This window comes from Bacillus rossius, chromosome 6, assembly GCF_032445375.1.
Source record: "Bacillus rossius redtenbacheri isolate Brsri chromosome 6, Brsri_v3, whole genome shotgun sequence".
In the NCBI taxonomy this organism is placed as follows: Eukaryota; Metazoa; Arthropoda; class Insecta; order Phasmatodea; family Bacillidae; genus Bacillus; species Bacillus rossius.
In genome coordinates this window covers 67,182,056-67,204,699 of record NC_086334.1, presented here as the reverse complement: position 1 = coordinate 67,204,699, position 22,644 = coordinate 67,182,056, and the positions used below count along the sequence as shown (strand labels likewise).

General features: G+C 39.5%; 1 protein-coding gene across 1 annotated transcript in view; it reads left to right on the top strand.

Annotated features, from left to right (window-relative positions):
- The window catches only part of LOC134533463 (uncharacterized), a 44,530-nt gene extending 22,679 nt beyond the window's left edge, over positions 1–21,851 (top strand). Inside the window, exons 3-4 of the mRNA XM_063370987.1 lie at positions 18,153–19,281; positions 21,646–21,851. Of these exons, the coding sequence (XP_063227057.1) occupies positions 18,153–19,281; positions 21,646–21,851 (1,335 nt within the window). The remainder of the gene's footprint in view (positions 1–18,152; positions 19,282–21,645) is intronic.
- The last annotated feature ends 793 nt before the right edge of the window (positions 21,852–22,644 follow it).

Sequence of the window (22,644 nt, the reverse complement as noted above, 5' to 3'; positions counted from 1 at the left end):
CTTGGATCCACCATCTTGGATGACGTCATTTCGTTTTCTCTAACATTCCGGCATTGTGTTATCGGCCATTTTGAATTATGACGTCACCGTTGCAATTTACGTTACGGCCGCCATCTTTAAATTTATTATCCGATTTTAATGAAAAAAAATTAAAAATTATAAAAAAAATTAAATAATAAAATTTTTAATAAAATATTTAAAAAACAAACATTTACAACACGGAGCTCGGAGTCCTCGGTTCAAACCCGACGAGTGCAAAAAAATAAAAATGGCGACCGATCCTTCCCCCGAGGTGGCTGCAGGCATACTGACTCCCTCCACTTTATTTTCAAAGCATATATATATCGTCAGGTAGTATGACATCATGTCCGCCATCTTGTCTTCATCCACTGGAGACCACCATCTTGTTTTCGTCTGCTAGAGTGTGCCGATATCATGTAGTATAATTATCTGGTCACCACACCTTTGACCTTGACCTTGAACTTTGACCTTGACCTTGAAATTTGACCTTGACCTTGAAATTTGACCTTGACCTTGAACTTTGACCTTGACCTTGAAATTTGACCTTGAACTTGAAATTTGACCTTGACCTAGAAATTTGACTTTGACCTTGAAATTTTACTTTGTCCTTGAAATTTGACTTTGTCCTTGATGTCCATCACGGATCCATCATTTTATGTTCAGTACATGCTACCAGGAGCGACCACCTGCTGGAGTACACCATCTTGTGCGTGTACTCGTAATACCATCATGCTAGTTTTATTCTAACATGCTACAGTGCAGTAATCATTTATTATTACTGAGGTACCCACCATCTTGAAATTTGACCGCCATCTTGAAATCATGTAATTATTTAGCTAGAAATGCGGGAAAAATTCCAATAGTCTCCGAAAAAATCATTTATTAATTTACAAATCGAATCGATGGATCCCTGTCCACGGTTCGATTCTTGACCAGAGTCAGTTGTAACTAATTATAAAATAAATGTTAGGTTCTGTTTTCCATTACCTTTCGCGGAGTTTATTAATCATTCACTCTACGAAAATCAACTCAAGTCAATATACCGGACCAACGAATTAAATCAGTGCCGATTAGCCTAATATGAAAGTCTAATTTTTCAATAATCTGAATAACATATAAGCCGTTCATGTACAAAGCCACACATATAGATCAATTGCCTTCAGTCCATGAGACCGAGTCATGTCATTATCAGACGTATAGGCTAGTCATTTCAGGACCACATGACCTTCGTAATCCATCGTGACATTTTGATACATTCTAAAGGACCAAGTAACATTGTAAAATATTTTAGTAACACCAAGAGGTGATAAACTAGTAAATATTCAATCACTACATTTTGTACTACGCGCAATCAACAAAAAAGGAAGCACCAACAACGAAAAGACAGCACCACCAACGAAAAGGCAGCACATTTGGAAGCACCGACTACGAAAAGGCAGCACATTTGGAAGCACCGACAACGAAAAGGCAGCACATTTGGAAGCACCGACAACGAAAAGGCAGCACATTTGGAAGCACCGACAACGAAAAGGCAGCACATTTGGAAGCACCGACTACGAAAAGGCAGCACATTTGGAAGCACCGACTACGAAAAGGCAGCACATTTGGAAGCACCGACAACGAAAAGGCAGCACATTTGAAAGCACCGACAACGAAAAGGCAGCACATTTGGAAGCACCGACTACGAAAAGGCAGCACATTTGGAAGCACCGACTACGAAAAGGCAGCACATTTGGAAGCACCGACTACGAAGAGGCAGCACATTTGGAAGCACCGACAACGAAGAGGCAGCACATTTGGAAGCACCGACAACGAAAAGGCAGCACATTTGGAAGCACCGACAACGAAAAGGCAGCACATTTGGAAGCACCGACTACGAAAAGGCAGCACATTTGGAAGCACCGACAACGAAATGGCAGCACATTTGGAAGCACCGACAACGAAAAGGCAGCACATTTGGAAGCACCGACAACGAAAAGGCAGCACATTGGAAGCACTGAAAACGAAAAGGCAGCACATTTGGAAGCACCGACAACGAAAAGGCAGCACATTTGGAAGCACCGACTACGAAAAGGCAGCACATTTGGAAGCACCGTCATCGAAAAGGCAGCACATTTGGAAGCACCGACAACGAAAAGGCAGCACATTTGGAAGCACCGACAACGAAAAGGCAGCACATTTGGAAGCACCGACAACGAAAAGGCAGCACATTTGGAAGCACCGACTACGAAAAGGCAGCACATTTGGAAGCACCGTCATCAATAAAGGCAGCACATTTGGAAGCACCGACAACGAAAAGGCAGCACATTTGGAAGCACCGACAACGTAAAGGCAGCACATTTGGAAGCACCGACAACGAAAAGGCAGCACATTTGGAAGCACCGACAACGAAAAGGCAGCACATTTGGAAGCACCGTCATCAATAAAGGCAGCACATTTGGAAGCACCGACAACAAAAAGGCAGCACATTTGGAAGCACCGCCAACGAAAAGGCAGCACATTTTGGATGCATCATCGAATAAGGAAGCACATTTGGAAGCACCGATTACGAAAAGGCAGCACATTTGGAAGCACCGACAACGAAAATGCAGCACATTTGGAAGCACCGACAACGAAAAGGCAGCACATTTGGAAGCACCGACAACGAAAAGGCAGCACATTTGGAAGCACCGACAACGAAAAGGCAGCACATTGGAAGCACCGCCAACGAAAAGGCAGCACATTTGGAAGCACCGCCAACGAAAAGGCAGCACATTTTGGATGCATCATCGAATAAGGAAGCACATTTGGAAGCTCCATCAACTAAAAAAGGCAAAAAGGAAGCACAATTTACGAGATCTAAGTCTTAGTAAGAAATCATAATACAAGAAATAAAAACATTACATTCTTATAATTTAAATTATTTATTTTATTGCTTTACATTATACAAATGCAAGTAAAACAAGTCAATATTGTATGTAGCCAGCATTTCTCAGTTCCTTGAGTATGAAGGATATTTCTTTGATGCACGAATAGTTTCCTGCACAAAGCGAACCATGTAGAAGTCTTAGCCGGTCAACCAATATGTTTGGATCTTTCCATGATGTGTAATCATTCTCTTCTACCACCATCTTCCTTGCACCTTTATAATAAATATTATGATCTCTGGTGTCTTCCGTTTTACCACCAACCTCAGAGTAACTTTCATGTTTGAGACGGTGATCATCACAAGCTTGATCAGATTTATTTAATATATCACGTCGTTTCCATCGTTTCGGTCTCAGGACACCGCCACATTCTTCGATCTTGGCAGCTTTAGGTGCTTCATCATAGTCTATGTCTTTGTCAACAGCCTCAGAGTCACTGTAACAATCACCGTAGAAGGAATCGTCTTCACCCAATTTACCGTAATAATTCAATGTTGATGATGTTGAAGTGTCTTCATCGACTTCGTGCTTCCTTTTTAGGAGTCCATCATTTTTACAAAGTAGGAAAGATCTACTTGAATTCGGCTGGAATATATTCTCACTTTTCACGTTAAGGATTCTTCCATTGTCTTCATTCTTCCGTAAATCATCAACCTTCTTCAATTTAAGTTCTTTGTCGAGATCGGAAGAGCCAAGAAAATTATTGTCGTAATGCAGATCACTCTTCCTTAGGCTAGTAGATTCATCGTTGTCCTCTAGCTTGTACGCAGGCTTGGCGCTACAAGTTCTGCCATGTCTTTTTAGGCTCTCTCTCCGCGTAAACGACTTGCTACATCGAACACAACTTATCATATTGCGCAGTGGATTTTTAACACAGTCATTCTTCTCGTGTTGTCTATTATTCTTTCTCAAGATAAACTCTTTACTGCAAAACTTACACCTATGTTCTTTCGATACAGCGTCAGATCCCAAATCGGAATTCATATTAGTTACTGAGACTAATGCCAGATACCAATTGAGTGTTTTAAATTAGATTCAATACTTAAATAGAAATTTTTTCATATTTCATCAGCGAGAATTAATATATCTCATGCAAAAGTACTTTATGCATGTAGTTCTGCTTTTCAACAACAGATGTCGCCACATGTTGCTTGCAGGTAAATAATATTTAGTTATTTTATGCGGGATGCGGGATGCTCACTAACGATCGCAAAAGAAGGATGGCTTCGTTAGACTCCAAGAAAAAGGAATTTCGTCTTGCATGTTGGTGCTCCACAGATGTCTCATGGCGTAATATTAATTTGACTGAGTAATGATATTTGTTAATTCCACCTGATAAAAATATTGCAAGTTTTGATTTAGTAGCATAAATTATCGAATTAAATGTAACTCCAAATAAAATGACATGTCTCATTAGAACAAAAAAAATCCATGCAGAGAGCGGTTTCTCAGAATAGTCAGAAACACTTGAAGAAACCACAGGAATGATTGCAAGAACACGGGAAAAAAATCAAAATATTGTCAAGAATAATCAGGAGCACACTGAGAAAACCACTATAATATTAACAATAATAATCGGAAGCACACGGAGAAAACCATCATAATATTGACCAGATTAATCGGAAGCACACAGAGAAAACCACCACATGTTTTCTTTGATATCATAAAATTACAAGAAAAAATATTTAAAAATAAAAATAAATTTATAAAAAATTAAAAAAAAATGCATAAATTTCTGGCTTGTAAACTTATCATTGTTGAGCAAAGATAGAGTTCTTGTAAACTTATCATTGTTGAGCAAAGATAGAGTTCTTGTACAAGCCAGAAATTTATGCATTTTTTTTAATTTTTTATTAATTTATTTTTATTTTTAAATATTTTTTCTTGTAATTTTATGATATCAAAGAAAACATGTGGTGGTTTTCTCTGTGTGCTTCCGATTAATCTGGTCAATATTATGATGGTTTTCTCCGTGTGCTTCCGATTATTATTGTTAATATTATAGTGGTTTTCTCAGTGTGCTCCTGATTATTCTTGACAATATTTTGATTTTTTTCCCGTGTTCTTGCAATCATTCCTGTGGTTTCTTCAAGTGTTTCTGACTATTCTGAGAAACCGCTCTCTGCATGGATTTTTTTTGTTCTAATGAGACATGTCATTTTATTTGGAGTTACATTTAATTCGATAATTTATGCTACTAAATCAAAACTTGCAATATTTTTATCAGGTGGAATTAACAAATATCATCACTCAGTCAAATTAATATTACGCCATGAGACATCTGTGGAGCACCAACATGCAAGACGAAATTCCTTTTTCTTGGAGTCTAACGAAGCCATCCTTCTTTTGCGATCGTTAGTGAGCATCCCGCATCCCGCATAAAATAACTAAATATTATTTACCTGCAAGCAACATGTGGCGACATCTGTTGTTGAAAAGCAGAACTACATGCATAAAGTACTTTTGCATGAGATATATTAATTCTCGCTGATGAAATATGAAAAAATTTCTATTTAAGTATTGAATCTAATTTAAAACACTCAATTGGTATCTGGCATTAGTCTCAGTAACTAATATGAATTCCGATTTGGGATCTGACGCTGTATCGAAAGAACATAGGTGTAAGTTTTGCAGTAAAGAGTTTATCTTGAGAAAGAATAATAGACAACACGAGAAGAATGACTGTGTTAAAAATCCACTGCGCAATATGATAAGTTGTGTTCGATGTAGCAAGTCGTTTACGCGGAGAGAGAGCCTAAAAAGACATGGCAGAACTTGTAGCGCCAAGCCTGCGTACAAGCTAGAGGACAACGATGAATCTACTAGCCTAAGGAAGAGTGATCTGCATTACGACAATAATTTTCTTGGCTCTTCCGATCTCGACAAAGAACTTAAATTGAAGAAGGTTGATGATTTACGGAAGAATGAAGACAATGGAAGAATCCTTAACGTGAAAAGTGAGAATATATTCCAGCCGAATTCAAGTAGATCTTTCCTACTTTGTAAAAATGATGGACTCCTAAAAAGGAAGCACGAAGATGATGAAAACACTTCAACATCATCAACATTGAATTATTACGGTAAATTGGGTGAAGACGATTCCTTCTACGGTGATTGTTACAGTGACTCTGAGGCTGTTGACAAAGACATAGACTATGATGAAGCACCTAAAGCTGCCAAGATCGAAGAATGTGGCGGTGTCCTGATACCGAAACGATGGAAACGACGTGATATATTAAATAAATCTGATCAAGCTTGTGATGATCACCGTCTCAAACATGAAAGTTACTCTGAGGTTGGTGGTAAAACGGAAGACACCAGAGATCATAATATTTATTATAAAGGTGCAAGGAAGATGGTGGTAGAAGAGAATGATTACACATCATGGAAAGATCCAAACATATTGGTTGACCGGCTAAGACTTCTACATGGTTCGCTTTGTGCAGGAAACTATTCGTGCATCAAAGAAATATCCTTCATACTCAAGGAACTGAGGAATGCTGGCTACATACAATATTGACTTGTTTTACTTGCATTTGTATAATGTAAAGCAATAAAATAAATAATTTAAATTATAAGAATGTAATGTTTTTATTTCTTGTATTATGATTTCTTACTAAGACTTAGATCTCGTAACTTGTGCTTCCTTTTTGTCTTTTACGTTGATGGAGCTTCCAAATGTGCTTCCTTATTCGATGATGCATCCAAAATGTGCTGCCTTTTCGTTGGCGGTGCTTCCAAATGTGCTGCCTTTTCGTTGTCGGTGCTTCCAAATGTGCTGCCTTTACGTTGTCGGTGCTTCCAAATGTGCTGCCTTTTCGTAGTCGGTGCTTCCAAATGTGCTGCCTTTTCGTTGTCGGTGCTTCCAAATGTGCTGCCTTTTCGGTGTCGGTGCTTCCAAATGTGCTGCCTTTTTGTTGTCGGTGCTTCCAAATGTGCTGCCTTTTCGTTGTCGGTGCTTCCAAATGTGCTGCCTTTACGTTGTCGGTGCTTCCAAATGTGCTGCCTTTTCGTTGTCGGTACTTCCAAATGTGCTGCCTTTATTGATGACGGTGCTTCCAAATGTGCTGCCTTTTCGTAGTCGGTGCTTCCAAATGTGCTGCCTTTTCATTGTCGGTGCTTCCAAATGTGCTGCCTTTTCGTTGTCGGTGCTTCCAAATGTGCTGCCTTTTCGTTGTCGGTGCTTCCAAATGTGCTGCCTTTTCGATGACGGTGCTTCCAAATGTGCTGCCTTTTCGTAGTCGGTGCTTCCAAATGTGCTGCCTTTTCGTTGTCGGTGCTTCCAAATGTGCTGCCTTTTCGTTTTCGGGGCTTCCAATGTGCTGCCTTTTCGTTGTCGGTGCTTCCAAATGTGCTGCCTTTTCGTTGTCGGTGCTTCCAAATGTGCTGCCTTTACGTTGTTGGTGCTTCCAAATGTGCTGCCTTTTCGTTGTCGGTGCTTCCAAATGTGCTGCCTTTTCGTTGTCGGTGCTTCCAAATGTGCTGCATTTTCGTTGTAGGTGCTTCCAAATGTGCTGCCTTTTCGTAGTCGGTGCTTCCAAATATGCTGCCTTTTCGTTGGTGGTGCTGTCTTTTCGTTGTTGGTGCTTCCTTTTTTGTTGATTGCGCGTAGTACAAAATGTAGTGATTGAATATTTACTAGTTTATCACCTTTTGGTGTTACTAAAATATTTTACAAGGTTACTTGGTCCTTTAGAATGTATAAAAATGTCACGATGGATTACGAAGGTCATGTGGTCCTGAAATGACTAGCCTATACGTCTGATAATGACATGACTCGGTCTCATGGACTGAAGGCAATTGATCTATATGTGTGGCTTTGTACATGAACGGCTTATATGTTATTCAGATTATTGAAAAATTAGACTTTCATAATAGGCTAATCGGCACTGATTTAATTCGTTGGTCCGGTATATTGACTTGAGTTGATTTTCGTAGAGTGAATGATTAATAAACTCCGCGAAAGGTAATGGAAAACAGAACCTAACATTTATTTAATAATTAGTTACAACTGTCTCTGGTCAAGAATCGAACCGTGGACAGGGATCCATCGATTCGATTTGTAAATTAATAAATGATTTTTTCGGAGACTATTGGAATTTTTCCCGCATTTCTAACTAAATAATTACATGATTTCAAGATGGCGGTCAAATTTCAATATGGTGGGTACCTCAGTAATAATAAATGATTACTGCATTGTTGCATGTTAGAATAAAACTAGCATGATGGTAATACGAGTACACGCACAAGATGGTGTACTCCAGCAGGTGGTCGCTCCTGGTAGCATTAACTGAACATAAAATGATGGATCCGTGATGGACATCAAGGACAAAGTCAAATTTCAAGGACAAAGTAAAATTTCAAGGTCAAAGTCAAATTTCTAGGTCAAGGTCAAATTTCAAGTTCAAGGTCAAATTTCAAGGTCAAGGTCCAAGTTCAAGGTCAAGGTCAAAGTTCCAGGTCAAGGTCAAATTTCAAGGTCAAGGTCAAATTTCAAGGTCAAGGTCAAATTTCAAGGTCAAGGTCAAATTTCAAGGTCAAGGTCAAAGTTCAAGGTCAAGGTCAAATTTCAATGTCTAGGTCAAAGTTCAAGGTCAAGGTCAAATTTCAAGGTCAAAGTCAAAGTTCAAGGTCAAGGTCAAAGGTGTGGTGACCAGATAATTATACTACATGATATCGGCACACTCTAGCAGACGAAAACAAGATGGTGGTCTTCAGTGGATGAAGACAAGATGGCGGACATGATGTCATACTACCTGACGATATATATGCTTTGAAAAAAAAAGTGGAGGGAGTCAGTATGCCTGCAGCCACCTCGGGGGAAGGATCGGTCGCCATTTTTATTTTTTTGCACTCGTCGGGTTTGAACCGAGGACTCCGAGCTCCGTGTTGTAAATGTTTGTTTTTTAAATATTTTATTAAAAATTTTATTATTTAATTTTTTTATAATTTTTAATTTTTTTTCATTAAAATCGGATAATAAATTTAAAGATGGTGGCCGTAACGTAAATTGCAACGGTGACGTCATAATTCAAAATGGCCGATAACACAATGCCGGAATGTTAGAGAAAACGAAATGACGTCATCCAATATGGTGGATCCAAGATGGCCGTCGGGGTCAAGGTCAAAGGTCAAGGTCACATCCTGATAGAGGCTTAACTGAGGCTTGAGTTAAGGATGCTTAAGCCTCTATCAGGACATTTCTAGCCGTTGGGATTTTTAAGGACTAAATCGGGAAATTTTCCCTCGAAACGGGAATTTTTCCCTCGAAAACGGGAAATTTTTTCTTAAAACGGGAAATTTTGAGTCATTTTGAGTCATTTTTGCGGAATTTTGAGGAATTTTTGCCGCCGTGACGTCACAAATCCAAGATGGCGGACCAGCTCTCGGCTCCACAGCCTTAAGGCCTGTCCTCGGCGCCCCATTCCTATACTACTACAGTAGCACAGAAACTGTTACATTTAGGTATGGAAAATGCTTAAATAACACAATTTTTTCCGTGGGAGGGCCCCCGGACACCCCCCCCCCCCCCCGCTTTATTGGTGTGGTATGTGCAAAAAAAGAGGGTGGGGGGGGGGCGCATGAATCCATTCATGCCCCGGGTGCCAGAGACTCTAGTTGCGGCCCTGCTCGTAACCATGAAAAATTTTAAAAGAAAAAAATTACAAAAATACATAAAATTCTGGCTTGTACTAGAACTCTATATTTGTTCAACGATGAGAAGTTCACAAGCTAGCAGAATCTATTTATGTATGTTTGTAATTTTTTTTTATTTTAAATTTTTTTTTATTTATTTTTATTAAATATTTTTTCCCTGTAATTTTATTACATCAAATAAAACGTGTGGTGATTTTCTCCGAGTGCTTCTGATTATCCTTGTCAATATTATGGTGGTTTTCTCCCTGTGCTCCCGATTATTCTTGATAATATTTTGATGGTTTACTCCAAATGCTTCTAATTATTCCTGGCTAGACATCTTAAGGTTTTCTCAGAGTGCTCCTGATTATTCTTGTCAATATTATGGTGGTTTTCTCTGTGTGCTCCCGATTATTCTTGATAATATTTTGATGGTTTTCTCCAAATGCTTCTGATTATTCCTGGCTAGAAATGTTATGGTTTTCTCCGAGTGCTTGCGATCATACCTGTGGTTTCGATCAAAGGTTAAGGTCACACCCATCCATGATGGCCGCCGTGACGTCACAATCCAAAATGGTGGACCGTGAGAAATCTGAGAAGCACTAACAGGAAGGACGAACTTCCTTCTCCTTGGAGACTAGCGAAGCCATCCTTCATATGCCATCGATAGTGAGCATCCCGCATCCCGCATAAAAGAGATAATATTTACCTGCGAGCAACACGTGGTGTCATCTGTTGAAAAGCGGAACTACTTGCAACAAGTACCTTTGCATTAGATAAATTAACTCTCACCACTGAATGGTGCAATTTTAGTCAGTTAGAGAAACGAAGATTCGTAGCCACGCGGCCAATTAGTCAAGCAGTCTCGTAACCATGTGTTCTGTAAGCTTCATAGTCCTATAGCCTCACGATCACGTAACCTTGAAGATTTGCAATCGCATAGTCTCGTTACCTCATGGCTCGTAGTCTCTTAGTCATGATGCATTGGAGCCTCGTAGATTTGAAGCTACGTAAGCAAGTAGCCTTGTAATCTTATAACATAAAGCTTATTGATGGTGCAGTTGGAGCAAAAGAGAAAATTTTGTCGAAGAAAGATACGGCAATTGGAGCCTTGTAGACGAGTAGCTTCATAGACATGTAGATTCGTAGCCACGTGGTCGTTTAGTCATGCAGTCTCGTAAACTTAACGATTCGTAGTCACGTAGTCTCGTAACCTCATGGCTTGTAGTCGCATAGTCGTGATGTCTTGGGACCTTGTAGCATTCTAGACAAATATCTTTGGTGCTGTTGAAAAAAAAAACTGTAGGAGCAATTGGTGCCTTCTGGAGCCTTCGATGACTGTAGCTGTATCAAAACAACATCAGTGAAGTTACTGTAGCAAGGTGTTAACCTTGAGAAAGAATGCTAAAAGGTATGAGAAGAATTATTAAGTTAAAAACCACTAAGCAAAATGATAAGCTGTAATCGGTGTATCAGGTTGTTAACGTGAATTGACAGTTAAAAAAGACATGGTAGAACATGTAAAGCCAAGCCCACTTACAGCATAGAGGACATCGATGGATCCACTAGACTAAAGAATAGTTATCTGCATTATGACAATAATTTTCCTTGTCCTGAGCGTGATGGTATTAGCTCACCCGATCGTACGAAGAACATAGATTGAAGGATACTGATGGCTTCGTGAAGACTGAAACTAATGGAAGTAACAACACCGTGAAAAAGGAGAATACATTCAAGCCGATAAATAGTAGATTCACCATACTTTGTAAAAAGGATGTATGAAGACTATGAAGACACTACGACATCAACGAAAACGAATTCTTAAGGTAATCTGGGTGAAGACGATGGCGTACTCGAAGACTGTGCTGAAGCAGCTAAAGCAGGCAAGTTCGAAGACTGTGATGGTGGCCTGAGACCAAAACGATGGAAACGACATAATAAATTATTCTGATCAAGCTTGTGATAATCACTGTCTCGATGACGAAAGTGACCTTGTGCTTGACGATAAAATGGAAAACACCGTAGATAATATTTATTATAAACGTGCAAGGAAGATGGTAGCAGAAGAGATTGATTACACATCTTGAAAAAATCCAAACATATTGGTTGACCTACTAAGACTGATGCTGGCATCTGTTCGTAGAGGAAACTACTCGCATATCGAGGAAGTATCGTTCATACTTAAAGAACTGTTGAAAGCTGTGTACGTACAATAATTATTTGTTTAACGGACATGTGTGTACTATTGAAAAATAAATGAATTATTTATATTTGAAAAAGTACGTTTTATTTCATGTATTCTAAATTCCAACTAAGCATGTGTTTCCGCTACTGTATGTGTGATCATTCCGTTCCCTGTGTGTTCGTTCCGTTTCCTGCATGTACATTCCGTATTTCTGTGTGTACGTTCCGTTTTTCTGCATGTACGTTCCGTTTTCCTGCGTGTACATTCCGTTTTCCTGTGTGAACATTCCGTTTTCCTGCGTGTTCTTTCCGTTTCCTGTGTGTACGTTCCGTTTTTTATGTGTATGTTCCGTTTCCTGTATGTACATTCTGTTTCCTGTGTGTACGTTCCGTTTTCCTGCGTGTTAATTCCATTTTCCTGTGTGTACTGATTTCATGGTCTATATGTCTGATATTGACATGACCCGTTATTGTACTCTGAAGACAATTGGCCTGTATGTGTGGCTTCGTACATGAACGGTTTATAGGTTATTCAGATTATTGAAAAATGAGACTTTCATGTTAGGCTAATCGGCACTGTATTTAATTAGTTGTTCATGTGTATTGTCTTGTGTTGTTTTTCGTAGAGTGAATAATTAATAAACTCCTCGAAAGGTAATGGAAAACAGAATCTAAAATTTATTTAATAATTAGTTACAACTGTCACTGGTCAAGAATCGAACCGTGAACAGGAATCCATTGATTAAATTTTTAAATTAATAATTGATTTTTTCGGAGACCTTTGGAATTTTTCCCGCATTTCTAGCTAAATAATTACATGATTTCAATATAGCGGCCAATTTTCAAGATGGCGGGCACCTCAGTAATAATAAATGATTACTGCATTGTAGTTGGTTAGAATAAAACTAGCATGACGGTAAGACGAGTACACACAAGATGGTGTCCTCCAGCAGATGAAAACATGATGGTGGTAATGACCACTAGCAGGTGGTAGCTTTTGGTAGCATGTATTTATAACATAAAATGACGGATTCATGATGGACGTCAGGTAAAAGTCAAAGGTCAAGGTAAAATTTCAAGGTCAAGGTCAAAATTCAAGAATAAGGTCAATATCAAGGTCAAGGTCAAAGTTCAATGTCAATGACAAAGTTCAATGCCAATAGACAAGGTTAAAGGTATGGTGAACAGAAAATGATATTAACATTACGCCAGCACACTCTAGCAGACGAAAAAAGATGACGGTCTCCAGCGGACGAAGACAAGATGGTGGACATGACATCATACCAGCTGACGATATATACCTTGATATTGGTGGTAGGTCAGTGGGTAGGTGGCTTCTGTGGTGGAAGGATCTGATGGGTTTTTTTTTGCCCACACGGGTTGCGAACCAAGGACGGGAATCGAAATAATCAATCAGAATTCTATTAAGTTAATTTTTTGATGAATTTTGAAACTTTTCCCGATTTTCTAACATAAAAATTACGCATTTCCAAGATGGCGTCTAAATTTCAAGATGGCGACTATAACGATAATTGCAACATTAATAGGATCCAATATGTCAGTCGTAACGTAAAGTGTAAGGATGGCATCGTACTCAACCAAGATGGCAGGCGTAACGAAACATGCAACATTTATATAATCCAAGATGGCTACCGTAACGATAAGTGCAACAGTGTTTTTTAAGATTTTTATTTTTTAATTTTTTTATGATTTTTAAATTTTTTCCCGATTTTCTAACATAAAAATTGTGGATTTTAAAGATGGCGGGCGTAACGGAAATTGCAACGGAGACGTCATAACCCAAGATGGCGGTTCTGTCTCGAACAGGTTGTGCTATTATTACTTAAAATTTAAAAAAAAAAATTCAAGTCCGAATATGCATGTTATTTTTTTATATACCTTATTTAATTCTCAGTCTGGTAAATGTCTCGATGGCTGAGCGGTTAAAGGCGTATGTTTTCTAACTTAGAGATTAGAGCTGCGCTGGTTCGAATCACAGCGCTTTCAATGTATTTTGCATAAAAAATTAAATTTAATATGTCGATAAGGATCATAATAGCTATGGTAGGTAATGGAACATCGACCTTATGTGATGAGACAGAGCGACGCTGGCGTTATCTAGGAACAAACAACAGAAACAATGTCGACGGTATCCAAGATGGCGACCTCCAGCAGAACAGAAAAAATCAAAATGGCGACAGAGACGAAAATTACATCATAATGAGTGGGGTGCTCAATTTAAAGATGGCAGATCCAAGATGGCCGCCGTGATCTACTTGTCCCGTTACGCTGTGTCCCGTTACAATGTGTCCCGTTGCACGATGCCCCGTTACGCTCATCCAAGATGGTCGTCGTGACGTCAGAATCAGAGATGTGGCTCGGCACCAGGCACCACCGCCTGACGCCTGGCGCCGGAACCCCATTCATATACTACTTAGTAAACATTAATTGCGATGTCATAGTAAACGCGCTCTGTACTGAAGAGACTAGTGTGTGGACAGTGCTACTGGTGGTGCACTTGGACAGTCCGTGTCCGTGCCTAGTGTCCAGTACAGTGTGCGAAATGCCGTTGGATTTGTTTGTGGGTGGGGGGGGGGGGGGGTGGGAATCAGGAACGAACCATGTCCAATATTTTCTATTTTCAGGCGGAATGTTAAGGTAAAATTAGGACATGCCTTCATATAAATTAAACATTTTATAGCGTTTTAAATGTGTTGAAGAGGCATTTAATTATTTTAACCATTATTTGTGAATTATTTATTATAGCAACGCTAATTGAAAAAATAAACAGAGTATGGCGCAAACTCACTGACCTGGTCAGGGCGTATCAAGCATAAAACGCACGTTCATAATGTTTCAAAATTTTATCCTCTTTAATTGAGCAGAAGAATCCGTGGTGGATGGTGCCATACATTAATAATCTATTTAAAAAAAATCATTGGATATTGACGTGACAACGTCTAATAAATCCTAGAACCCCGGCTGCACGCACGTAAAAGTGTCCCGTTACGCTGTGTCCCGTTACGCTCATTGTACGCTTGCGCCGCATCTATCTCTATTCCATTCGATTGGAACAACCATCGATTTGACTTTTTCGAGGCACATTAAACTTGAAACACTCCCATTCGTTTCCTACTTTTCCTATCATAGTCCTATCCTTAACAGAACAACACAGATTGGAAGAAGTTAAATAGCAAACATGTATAAAAGTTATAGTTAAAATAAGCAATTCGTTTAAGTAATAAACATATTTGAATTAATGAGTGCAAATAAAAGTAAATTTATAAATTAAATTGTAGATTTAATTTCACTCCTTCTTTGTATCCATGCAAAATAGTGATAATTCAATAAAAATCATTCAATTTTGTTCATAAAAGTATGCAATCATTTCATCAATGTTTTGGTATGACGTTGTCACGTTAAACTATCGTCCGTAAACCGACTTTACAGACATACAAATTAAAAAAAAAACAATAGGTTTTGAGGATTAGAAATAAATTTTCTAGCTACAGGTTCTTGCTCTATTAGTTTTCACCCTGTCCTAGTTCCAAGAAGTTTTAGTTTAGGTTATATATTTAGGACCACATCGTACCTTGACCTACAATAAGGTTATACAATTTTCGTCTGAATAGTTTTGGTAGTTTTGGCGTCACTTGACAACTCACAACGATGAGCACGCAGTTCTCCTTGGTGGTGTAATGTCTAAGACGTGAATAAGCCCACGGCAGGAATTATTCCGCCTACTTGCCAGGCGTATGTGACTTCCCCCTCATTTTTTAATTATTTTTACATATAAGCTATAGCCAAAAAAATACATCTCTGTTTCAGTTATACTATCTTCACGTAAATTGTTTTAGGGAAATTCAGACATTGTGATCAAAACTTTCCTTACACAATTTTTATTTTTTATGGTGAAAAAAATGCAAAATATGATCCAGATAACTTACTCAGTTTGCAATTAAATATTGTTTTAGTGCAAGTAAAATTTGAAATATATTTTCTAAAAACGTGAATTTATAAACTTTGTTATTTGTTTAGAATATCATGACTTTTAAAGCATCATTGGTTTTAATGAAGGGGAAAAAAATCATTGTTCATTATCAGCATAGAAAAGATATAGGTGAGTAGTGTCTCATGATGACGTAGTGTTTCGCATCATTAGTGGCTCGTTCGTAAGGCAAGGTGGAGTATGGCTACGTGGGAATGTGCACTCTCGAGATATCGAGAGTTCGCCATAATATTATATACACGCTCATCACTGACTCAATGATCGCGTAACGCCAAAGAGATATTTATACCTTGGAGACAAGCGTATCACAAATCACAAGTATAAGGCTACTCCATAGATATGTGTATATAATAGAAAATGGAAGCATTTGAATAACAGCTACACAAGTGGAACACGCCTTTGTTATTAGATTCAAATGATTGTTATATTTATCATTTTTCATCACTACCTTAGGCGCCTTTCAGCCAACTATGCTTACAATTAATAAAACAGCTTATATCTCAGGAAGTTTAGCTATTAACGAAAAACGGTGAAAATTTTTCCCTATTTTTAAATCTAAGTATGCGTCACTGGGAATCTTTTGATAATATTTTGAATTTTGTACTTACACCCTTTCGAAATTATTGTTTTTATTTTTCAAATATGCCTATGATTCTGACGTTTTTATTTTTATTAAAAATCCGGTAATATTTTTTATGTACATAATATTCCTTTTTTATGCCCAAAAGTATTTTTCATATTTGCTTTTTTGTAGTTATGCTCTTTTTATTTTTTGTATTATATTCTTCTTTTGTGGACACTTATTTTCTTACAGCTAAAATTATACCTATGTAGATAGTAAATATGCACATTATGAATGTATATAAGTTTTTCAAATATTTTTCATCAATTCATGTATATATCATAAATTATTTTAATTTTGTACTACATTAAAAAAATTTTATTTTAATAAAAATTTATGCTGTGTAAATTTAAAGTGTTTATTTATCATTTTTATTGGGTGCTAAAAGTGCCTTACAATCTCCTAGTATTCATAACAGTAGATATTAATAACATTGATGCATTATGACCTTTAACTCTCTATAGTCATTATTTCATTATAAGCATAAAGCGATGTTATCAATGTAAGAAAATTTTTAATATTTCAGTTAAATAGCAGAAAATATTGTAGCTCTTTTTTAAAGATGGCGTGTGTCCGACATGGCCAAGCATTAAATTAAAATAATAGCAATAATAAGAGAAAATAAAATAAAATAAACATTATTTAATATGCAGTAATTCCTATTTGGTAATTTTTTTTTCTATTAAAAAAAACCTTTTAAGCCCACATTTATATTAACTGACTACTGATTTTTAATACCGAGCTTTAAAATATTTGTAATTCAGAATGAGTATGTGCATTAACATGAAATATAAAGCTCTACTTTTTGAGGACGGAACCCACTCCAAAAGTGAACTGGTTTCCCACGCACGTGCACTTGAACAGGTGAACCACGTGAGAACATCCGTGCTCGAGACAGCTTCCCAGCGCCTTCAAGGTCGCCGATGACGAAACACGGTGTAGTAAACGCGGCGACAGCTGGAAATGTTCACGCGCAGCAAGTTCTTCGAAGACCAGCATATTCCACGAGTTGTAAAAGAAACAGTTACTGCGTAATACTAAGTTTGTGGGTTTCCAGCCCTCTCGTGTGGTCTTAAAAGATCAGTGACTGACCAAGAGTTCTACCCGCCCTAGGCTAATTATGAGGACGCGTCCCCGCCAGGTGTGTGTCTTACGGTCGGCCTAACAAGCAGTATATTAGTTTTGACTTTGTTTAATAGTGTGACAATTTTAACAGGGTTCATATTACCTATAAGTCAGGGAGTCCCAAGCTTTTTTAGTTCACAGCGCATTTAGTTATAGTGTTTAGTCTCGGTCTAGTTGAAATATGTAGGGTAGATGCAATGATGCTAGATTAATATTGCATGCAAAGACACGATTTCAGCGCCATCCCCCCCCCCCCGGATCCACGCGCCCTAGGCTGCAGCCTAATTAGCCTAAGGGTTAATCAGGCCCTGTAAAAAATAAGTGGAGTGTTAGCGTGGAAAGTAATGCTCAGCCGATATTTCCCTCAAGGCGAACAGGAAGACATCGTACTCGTTCTTATGGTTAAAAAAAAAAATCATGTCGAGTTTGAGACCGCATCGATCGGTGAATGTTGTTGGTACATTGCGTCAAGGAAACAGTGTTGCGGGCGGAGTGATTTGTTTGAAGCGTATCAGTGCTATTTTGGTGCACTTTGCAAGGCGTCCCTGAAATTCCTGCAACTATGCCACCCACTCAGAACAGACCACCCACTCAGAACAGGCCACCCACTTAGACCAAGTCATACACTCAGACCAAGCCTCCCACTCAGACCAAGCCTCCCACTCAGACCAAGCCTCCCACTCAGACCAAGCCTCCCACTCAGACCAAGCCTCCCACTCAGACCAAGCCTCCCACCAAGACCAAGCCTCTCACTCAGACCAAGCCTCCCACTCAGACCAAGCCTCCCACTCAGACCAAGCCTCCCACTCAGACCAAGTCTCCCACTCAGACCAAGCCTCCCACTCAGACCAAGCCTCCCACTCAGACCAAGCCTCCCACTCAGACCAAGCCTCTCACTCAGACCAAGCCTCCCACTCAGACCAAGCCTCCCACTCAGACCAAGCCTCCCACTCAGACCAAGCCTCTCACTCAGACCAAGCCTCCCACTCAGACCAAGCCTCCCACTCAGACCAAGCCTCCCACTCAGACCAAGCCTCTCACTCAGACCAAGCCTCCCACACAGACCAAGCCTCTCACTCATACCAAGCCTCCCACTCAGACCAAGCCTCCCACTCAGACCCAGCCTCCCACTCAGACCAAGCCTCCCACTCAGACCAAGCGTCCCACTCAGACCAAGCCTCTCACTCAGACCAAGCCTCCCACTCAGACCAAGCCTCCCACTCAGACCAAGCCTCCCACTCAGACCAAGCCTCTCACTCAGACCAAGCCTCTCACTCAGACCAAGCCTCCCACTCAGACCAAGCCTCTCACTCAGACCAAGCCTCCCACTCAGACCCAGCCTCCCACTCAGACCAAGCCTCCCACTCAGACCAAGCCTCCCACTCAGACCAAGCCTCTCACTCAGACCAAGCCTCCCACTCAGACCAAGCCTCCCACTCAGACCAAGCCTCCCACTCAGACCAAGCCTCCCACTCAGACCCAGCCTCCCACTCAGACCCAGCCTCTCACTCAGACCAAGCCTCCCACTCAGACCAAGCCTCCCACTCAGACCAAGACTCCCACTCACACGAAGCCTCTCACTCAGACCAAGCCTCCCACTCAGAACAAGCCATCCATTCTGACCAAGCCAACCACTAAGAACAAGCCGCCCACTAAGACAAAACCACCCACTCAAACCAAGCCAACCACTCAGAACAATCCTCCCACACAGACCAAGCCACCCATTCACACCAAGCTACCCACTCATAACAAGCCACTCACTGATACAAAGCCGCCCAGTCAGACTAAAAAAAACCACTCAGACCAAAATATTCATTCATACCGAGCTTCCCACTCAAACCAAAACCTACTCTGACCCACTCAGACCAATCCTCCCACTCAGACTCAGCCACCCACTCAGACCAAGCCACCCACTCAGAAAAAACCACCCACTTAGACCAAATCATACACTCAGACCAATTAATAGTACTGAGTGAACATTCAATGCTTTTGAAATTCTCTTCTTTTTTAAAATAATTGTGCCAAAGATAGCTAAGTTTTCAATCATGCATAAGGTTTTGTCATGTTTATAATTTACATTGAACTGGTCGAAAATCAATGGATAATGTGTATTATATTAATGAACTAAATGACTCAAGAGCTTTTTTTTTTATAATTTTTGGTATTTTTCCCGAATTTCTAGATAAATAATGACGAATTTCAAAGATGGCACCCAAATGTCAAGATGGCGGGCGCCACAGTTATAAAACATGATAACTGCACTCTAGCGGGTAAAGATTTAACTAACATGACGGTAGTGCCATCTAGCAGAAGAAAATAAGATGGAGGCCTCCAGCAGACAAAAACAAGATGGCGAACATGGCATCATACCTGCTGACGATATATATACCTTGGCATTATTGGTGAGAGGTCAGTCTGCCAGTGGCTTCTTTGGAGGAAGGATCTGTCGCCATTTTTATTTTTGACCTCACTGGGTTCGAATCCAGGACGTAAGTGCTTTTTTAAAAATAATATGTTATTGCTATATAATTAATTTTTTTAAATTATTTTTTCCCCATTAAAATCTGTTAATAATTACGGATTTTCAAGATGGCGGCCGTAAAAAAATTGAAGCAATCACGACATATTTCAAGATGGTGGGTGTGACGTAAGAAAATTTTTATCACTTTTATATTTTTGCTAAGAATTTATTAAATATATTAATAAATTACATGTTTACTCTCGCCGGTAATCGAACCAAGGACTTAAATAGATTAAATAACTAAACATTTGAAGTAAGCATTTTTTTTTTAAATTTTTTTTTTTTGGGGAATTCTTTGGGAATGTTTTGGTCTAAAATTAAAGAGATTGAATTTTTGTGCTCAAGGTCAAGGTCAGGGTTCTGATATCAGTGGCTTTTAGCGGCTTGACGCTAAGGAAGTTAAGCAGTTGTTTTTTTTTAATTTGTGTTCTTTCTAGGGAAAAAGTCTTTTGAGATTTTTTGAATTCCGAGTCTTTGAATTTTCGTGGAATAAAACGGAAATTTTTCCCTCGAAATGGAATTTTTTTTTAGAAATTTTGAGTCATTTTGAGTCATGTTTTGAGGAATTACGAGTCATTTTTGAGTACAATATGGCCGCCGTGACGTCAGAGCAACCGGTCATTGAACCCCATCATCAATCCTCAGCCGGAAGCCTGTCCCAGCTTCGGCTATCACACACACACACTTTTGAGTTGGCAATGGTTTTGGGGCGTATGGACCATAAAACGAAACACTATTTAAAAATTTTCCGAAAGTCGCACCATGGTAACGGCTACAATAGGTAGCTTTTATTTTAAATCTACATTTAAAAAAATGTGAGCGAATTCCAAAATGCAATGAAATATCAAGCAGACACAGCTGAATATAAAAAAAAGATAAATAATGTAACGCTATGATTAATTAACGTGTTTATTTTATTAAAATGTGTCCTTTTAATTCAATTATTTCAATAGCGACACAATGTGTGTTGATAATAGTTACAATTAAACTAAAAAATTGACAATTGATTTACTTAATTTGTACTGTGTAACTATTTGCCACTGGTCGTTACCACAACGCCGAAATACCACAACGCCGAAAGTACAATAACGCCGAATACCATAACGCAGAATGCCAAATTGACCGCAACGCCGACAGCTAGAAAACTGCTGTGTACCACAACGCCGAAATACAGTAACGCCGAAAAATGTTGCCGGTGATGGGGGGGGGGGGCCACAGGAGCAAAATGAAAAATAACTGAATGAATTTGTGTGTGTTTCTTAAATGTATATTAACGCCGAAATACCACAACCTAACCTAACCTAGGCTAGCCTGTTTGTCACCTCAAAACTCATCGTATTTCGTAAGTAGTATAACTGTAAATTATGTGTAAAATAAAACAATGAAAATTAATTCATTTTAAGAAACTATTTATATGAACTAAAAACCGACAGGAATCGTGACAATGTCCACCAGTTCCGGCAGTGTTGACGTGCGAACGTCACTCCGCGAGCGGCAGAGCGAGACGTAAACAGCGAGGCAGCGAGGCTGCGGCGACCGGCGCGCACCTGGTGACGCGCGCGGGAAACCCGCCGCCGCCGGGGCCGCGGCTATAAAGGCGCGCGCGACCGGCGGGCGGCAGTCAGTAGTCCCGAGTGTAGGCCGGCGAGCAGTCAGCAGCCAGCAGCCATGTACCCCAACCCGCTGGAGAGGAGGCACTGCACGATCCGCCTGGTGCTGGACAAGCTGCTGCGGCCGTCGAGGAACAACAACCGCCTGGGCGCCTCGGCGTCGTCGTCGGCGGCGTCGCTCAAGAGCGCGGCGCCCGACCAGCGCTGGAGCAAGTAGCGGCGTCGCAGTTGTCGCAGTTGTCGCAGTCGCAGGTGAGCCTCGCGCCGTCACGGTCCTCACGTTCCACGCGGACCGACAATTACGATATTAAAAAACCGGTGAATATGTAGTTGGGCGATATATCCGAAAATACTTTTATTCTATGCTCTTTAACTTCCTCTTTTCGTTAAACCCGGCGGAGATTAGAAATTCCTAATACTTCAGGAGATATCGAATTTTTTAATTTTCATCACAATACCTGTGCATTCATGCGGTGTTTCTTGTTTACGAGTAAGAATTTTTTTTTTCTTGTGGCGTTCAACGTTGTGTCTTGTTTACGAGTATCAATTATCTCTAACTTAAGTGAGTTTTTAACGTTTCAAATTTTAATGTTTTATTTGATATTTGGATAGTGTTGCGCAAGTAATAATTTTAAAAAAAATTACGTGAGTTCCTACTGTTCATCCTTTGTCCCAGTTTGTAAGGTCAGGTCAGTTACATTATAAATATTTTAAAACTAAACAACTATAAATTTAATTCATATTATTTTTAATGTCCGCTTAGTTTGAAAGCATGTATAATGTAGGAACTGACCTGACCTAATCGACCATTATAAATAATTAGGCATTCACGAACACACGGCAAAATAAAAAATGCAACGGTCGAATGATTGCACAGGTCTTGTATTGCAAAATAAGAACGGCGATGTCTCCTAATGTATTTGTAATTTCTTATCTCCGCCGGGTTTTATGAGAAGAGGAAGTTAAAAAGCATAGAATAAAAGTATTTTCGGAATTTTAAATTTTTATTT